Source organism: Chiloscyllium plagiosum, chromosome 9, assembly GCF_004010195.1.
Source record: "Chiloscyllium plagiosum isolate BGI_BamShark_2017 chromosome 9, ASM401019v2, whole genome shotgun sequence".
In the NCBI taxonomy this organism is placed as follows: Eukaryota; Metazoa; Chordata; class Chondrichthyes; order Orectolobiformes; family Hemiscylliidae; genus Chiloscyllium; species Chiloscyllium plagiosum.
In genome coordinates this window covers 70,708,792-70,715,205 of record NC_057718.1, presented here as the reverse complement: position 1 = coordinate 70,715,205, position 6,414 = coordinate 70,708,792, and the positions used below count along the sequence as shown (strand labels likewise).

Here is a 6,414-nt window from a genome sequence, read left to right as displayed (position 1 = left end):
ACTCTCTCCCCACCCCCCCCCTCCTCTAGCTTATCTCTCCACGCTTCAGGCTCTCTGCCTTTATTCCTGATGAAGGGCTTTTGCCCGAAACGTCGATTTTGCCTGTCCTCGGATGCTGCCTGAATTGCTGTGCTCTTCCAGCACCACTGATCCAGAATCTGTAATGCTGCATTCCAGATCTAGGCTCAGCTGTTTGTGCTCAGTAAGACCCAATTCTAGCATTTCTGCCCCTATTCCTGGTGTAGACTCAGAGCCCGGACTTGTAAAAGGATTATATGAATATGAGGTTGTTTACATAGCTGGAGAGAAACCTGCTGACTTGGCTTGACTAACACCTTTATTTGATTATAATAAATAGTTTGTGATCTCTTTTGTCAATGTCTCAATGTTTATTTCACAAAGTTGAGTTGTGAAGTGCTTAAAGCTTACATTATTGAAACTTGATTCGTCTGTTTGATTGACACTTTTGTAGGTTGCAGAAATGTCACATTTTACCAAACAACTATGATTAGATGGTTTTTAACATAGCAGTTTCACACATGCCATTTTTATTGTGGGGTTCACCAAACATAGTGTATACTGGGTGAATGGATATGAAAGAGTCATGAGTTGAACTGAAGGCTACAGTGGGCTATTGCGAGTTGTTTGGGGGCAGTATAAGTTGGAATCTAGTCATACCAGAACATAAAAGTATAAAAGAATTAGGGGGTTATGATGGGCCTGAAATGCAACCGAGCAATTGGGATAAAGTCTCAGAAGATTATACCATTTAGCCAGCTCACCTTAGTACTCAGGCACCCTTACGGCCATCTCTGATCTATTTTTGGGAATAGCTGGCTCACTGTATCTGCAACTACCACTGGAGAGAAGATCTTGCCATCCAAGGACATCTCAAGCTACCTACTGCAACAGTAAAAATCCAGGCTCAGTTGAAAAAACAATTTTTAAGAAAATTGATTTTTAACAAAAATGTTCTAATGGTCACACAAATAATAATAACCAGAAAGATCTGTGGCCTGTCACATTTTAAGATTGTAATCTTAAAGGAATTTGCCACCATGCAATCCACTAGAACATTCTAAAAAATTCTGAACCAAACTCAGTGTCTCCAACTCCAAAATAACTTGGGATTTCCAGGCATGAATTTAACCAGGTCTCCCAGCACAAACAAGGTTCGCCAGTGTCTTGAACACCAATCGAGGATTTGCCACACTTTTCCTATGCACTTATGTCTGTTTCAATCCAGATTTTGGAGTGTAGAAGATCGCTTCACAAAGGAAAGCGGGACCAAGTAGCATTTGAATGTAGCAACACAAAGACATCACTGGTACTGTGCCACCCCTTTAAATTAAATTGGGGGAAGTTCACACAGCACAAAAATTATCAGTTAGGTATAGGGGTAAATGTAAGGGTATGGGTGGGTTTTGCTTCGGCGGGTTGGTGTGGACTTGTTGGGCCGAAGGGCCTGTTTCCACACAGTAATGTAATCTAAAAACATTCTGCAGGAAAGGTTTCATAACTGCAGCAAATTTTTCATAACTGGAAGGACTCTTTGACAGATTATAAAGGTATAGGAATTCTCTCGAGTACGAGCAATCATTGGACTTTTCCTGTTATAAGCATGTTTTTCCTGCCCCTGACTAACACTGATTGTGTAACAACTCCCTATTTTATTTCTGACCTCCTATGGTGTGAACTGTTGTCACAGCCTCCCTGCAGCAACATTCTTATCCCCACTCCTGTTCGTTTATGTAATTAAATGGTAAACAGAGGCCTGGATGTTGAAAATACTACAGCCAGTTGACAAGTAAAGCTCAAATGGCAGTTGCACCTAGCTTTTCAACTGCCCTTTGATTAATAAATGCTGGCCTAGGATCCTGTGAATGTATTTAATATAGTGTGTATTTAAGAGATTAGTAGTTTCAGTTGAAAGAAGAGAATGTTTTCGATATTAATTTTTAATGTTTGAGTCTCTCTAGAAATCTCCAAGTCCCAAGAAGATGTGATGAAGAGCAAATTACTTACAGCAAATTATGGGTCAGAAGCCGGTGAACTAAAGAAAGACAGAAGAAGTCAGTCGGATACAGCTTTAACCAGCTCTTGTAAGGTATGGCAACACAATTTAGGATTGATAGCTTAATAACTTAGGGCAAATTTCCACTACTAATTTAGACACTGTAAATCCAGATTGAAGGTCTGATCAAATCTCTCCAGCTCAAATCTCATTGTAGTTTACTCCAGAGGCAAGTCAGACCCTAACAGTTTCTTTGTAACCCAATATGAGAATAAACAGGAAAATATTAACTCATTCATCAAGTCTGTGTCATATAATTTGAGCATGCTGCTATCTTCATTACAGCCAAATAATAGCCTGCAAGAAACAGGACAAATTAAAAAATACTGAGAAAAAGTTTGGAAAAATTTGACCCCTCCCACCCAACCTCCCAACAGCCCAGCAGGTGAACAAGCACAATTCCAGGAGACCAAGAAGATTTTTTATTTCTTAGATGAGGATGTTGTTGGCATTTACTGCCTGTCCCTAGTTACCCTTCAGAAGATGATAGTGGTCTGTCTTCTTAAATTACTGCAGTCTTTTCGATGTAGGTACTTCCATAATACTGTTAGGGGCCAAGTATCCAGCAACACTAAAGGAATGGTGATATATTTCCAATTCAAGATGGTGAGGGGCTTCAAGAGAAACTTGCAGAAGACAATGTTTCCCAAGTATCTGCTACCCTTGTATTTCTAGATGATAATGGTTATGGATTCAGAAGGTGCTGTCTAAGGAGCCATAGTGGGTATCTGCAGTTCATTTTATAGGTGGTGTGCACTACTCTTTTTAAGCATTGGTGGTGGAGTGAGTGAATTTTTGCTACTGAGGCAGTCAAGTGGGCTGATTGTTCTGGATGGTGTCTTACTTCTTGAGCATTGTTGAGTTGCAATCATCCAGCCAAGTAGTATTATTCCATTACATGCCTGACTTAAAACTGAAGCATTGAAACTAGGAGCAGGAGTAGGTCAGTCGGTCATACACAGCCTGCTCTGCCATTCAATGTGGTTATGACTGATCAATGCCATATTCTTGCTTTCTCTCCACAACCCTTGATGCCTTTAATATCTCAAAATTTATTAGTTGCTTGATTGAATATACTCACTGACCTGGCCCTGAAAGCCTCCTATCGTAGCAAGTTCTACAGATTGACCACCTGTGGAGAGTGAAGAAATGTTTCCTTTTCTCAGTCCTAAATGGCTTACTGCACATCCTGAAACTGATTCTGGATTCCCTAACTAGTGGACATATCCTCCGTACAGCTAAACTACCTAGCCATTCTGTCATTCCTGATGAAGGGCTTATGTCCAAAACATCAATTCTCCTGCTCCTCAGATGCTGCCTGACCTGTTATGCTTTTCCAGCACCACACTCTTGACTCTGATCTCCACCGTCTGCAGTGCTGACTTTCTCCTGGAATTTTATACCTTTCAATCAGATCACGTTCTTCTAAACTCCAGGTCCAGTCGAACCAACTCTCCTCATAGGACAGTCCTGCTGTGGTTTCAGTATAGTGAACCTTTTCTACACTCCCTCTTTGCCAAGTATATCCTCTGTTAGATAGGGAAGCCAGAACTGTCTTACCAATGTTCTGCATAACTGCAGTAAGATATTCCTACATCTAAATCTTCTTGCAATGAAGGGCAACATGCCATTTGCCTTTGTATTTTTGTTTGGTGCACCTGCCTATTACATTGACTGGTATACAGGGACATCCAGATTTATTTGTGTATCTGTATTTCTCTGCTCATTTACTTCCTCCTCCGTCACTTTCCAAAGCTCCAGGCTTCAGGTGAAACAGTGACTTCACTCAATCTAGTCTATTGTATTTGTTGCCCACAATGTGGTCTCCTTGACACTGAGGAGACGAAGCGCATGCCGGGTGACAGCTTTGTAGAGCACCTACATTTTGTCCACAGAAGTGACCGAGCTTCCAGTTGCCTGCCATTTCAACACATCACAGTGTTTCCTGGCCAACCTTGATTTGACTTTCCAAAATGCAAGACCTCACACTTATCTATATTAAACTCCATTTGCCATTTTACAGCTCACTTCCCCAGCTGATCAAGGTCCTGCTGAAATTTCTGATAACCGTCCTTACTGCCCACAATACTATGTATTTTGGTGTCATCTGCAAACATACTAAACATGCCTTGTACATTCTCATCCTAATAATTGATATAAATAACAAATAGTAATGGGCTCAGCACTGACCTCTGAGGCACTCTGCTAAGTCAGAGGCTTCCAGTCTGACAAGCATCCTTCCACTATTACCCTCTGCTTCCTATCACCAAGCCAATTGTATGTCCAATTTGCCAGCTCCCCATGGACTCCATGTGATTTCACCTTCCAGAGCAGCTTACTATGTGGAACCTTATCAAAGGCCTGACTGAAATCCATATAAACTACTTCTACTGGCCTGTCCTGTTAACCTTCCTGGTCACCTTATCAAAAAACTAACAAGTTTGTGAGGCATGATCTCCCATGCAGAAATCCATACTGACTATTCCTAATTAAACTCTGTCTTTCCAAAGATATATATATCTTACCGCTCAGAATCTTCTCAAGTCACGTACCTACCACATATGTTCGGTTTACTGGCTTATAGTTTCCAGGTTTTTCTTTGCAGCCCTTCTTGAAGAAAGGCACAACGTTCGCTACCCGCCCGTCTTCCAGGACCTCACCCATGTTTAACAATGATGCAAAAAAAACCAGCCAGGGCCCCTACAATTTCTTATCTAGCCTCTTGCAGTGTTCCTGGATATATATATATATATATATGGTCAGAACCAGGAGATTTATCCATCTTCATATATTATAATACATCCAACACCTCCTCTACTGTAATATGGACTGTCCCCAGGATATCATCTCTAACTTCTTCAAGTTTTCATGTCTTCATGTCTTTCTCCACAGTAAATACAAAGGAGAAATATTCACTGAGGATCTCATCCATCTTCTGTGGTTTCACACAGACATGTCCACTTTGGTCCTTGAGGGATCCTACTCTCTCTCTCTCTAGTTATTCTTTTTGTTTTAATAAACTTAAAAAACGTTTTGGATTCATCCTCATCTTCTCAGCCAAGATTATCACATTCCCCCTTTTCACCCTCCTGATTTCCTTCTTTAGTAAACTCCTGTATCCCATCCAGGGGATTCCCTTGATCCTAGCTGCCTGTACTTGAGCCATGCCTCCTTCTTTTATCTGGCCAAAGCCTCAATATCTCTTGTCATCCTAACAGCTGACTCTTGAACAAACTCTAGTTCAGCATGATTTCCTTTTCCTAAACCCATGTCAGATCCCATTAACGCCAGTCACCTGCATTCTGCTGACATGCCCCGCACAGATCCTACCTGTCACCATCCCCGCCCCCCAGAACCCTGAGGGGAACACCACACCTGCTCATGACTCCACCCCCATTCCCCCCACCACCACACCCATTCCAGTTACAGGCTCCGCCCCCACTCCCAGCTCCACACCCACACCGGGTACCAGCTCCCAGCCTGCCGAGTTTTCACCATCCCTCCGGACATCCCCCTCACTGAGGACGAATGATCAGTCCTCAGCAAAGGACTCACCTTCATCCCCCTCCATCCACGCATCAATGAATTTAATACACGCCGTGACGTCGAACACTTCTTCTGCTGCCTCCGCCTCCGAGCTTACTTTCACAATCAGGACTCCGGCCTACCTTCTGAGAACCCCTTCGCCCACCTCTAATACACTGCATCCACCTGGACACCCCGTGCTGGCCTATTACCCACCCTCGACCTCTTCATCTCCAACTGCCGCCGGGACATAAACCGTCTCAACCTGTCTACCCCCCTCCCCCACTCTAACCTTTCACCCTCACAACGCGCAGCCCTCCAATCCCTCTGCCCCAATCCCGACCTCACCATCAAGCTAGCAGATAAAGGGGGCGCAGTGGTAGCCTGGCGCACTGACCTCTACACCGTGAAGCCAAACGCCAATTCAAGGACACCTCTTCCTACCGCCCCCTCGACCATAACCCCACACCCCCATCACCAAGCCCATCACCTCCCAGACCATACAGAACCTCATCACCTCAGGAGATCTCCCACCCACAGCTTCCAACCTCATAGTCTGGGAACCCCGCACTGCCCGGTTCTACCTCCTTCTCAAGATCCACAAGCCTGACCACCCTGGCCGACACATTGTCTCAGCATGCTCCTGCCCCACTGAACACATTTCTACCTACCTCGACACTGTCTTATCCCTCCTAGTCTAGGAACTCCCCACCCATGCCCTCCACCTCCTCCAAGACTTCCGTTTCACTGGCCCCCAACGCCTCATCTTCACCATGGATATCCAATCCCTCTACACCTCCACCCGCCATGACCAG

The 6,414-nt window shown here is 43.9% G+C and overlaps 1 protein-coding gene across 2 annotated transcripts in view; it reads left to right on the top strand.

The window, feature by feature from the left end:
• Positions 1 to 6,414, top strand: part of sytl3 (synaptotagmin-like 3) — a 149,689-nt gene that overhangs the window by 90,056 nt on the left and 53,219 nt on the right. For both annotated transcript variants that reach the window (XR_006312555.1, XM_043696176.1), the window contains exon 8: positions 1,980 to 2,107. Coding sequence is in view for 1 of the 2 variants with exons in the window: in XM_043696176.1 (XP_043552111.1) it covers positions 1,980 to 2,107 (128 nt within the window). In the remaining variant the exon portion in view is untranslated. The remainder of the gene's footprint in view (positions 1 to 1,979; positions 2,108 to 6,414) is intronic.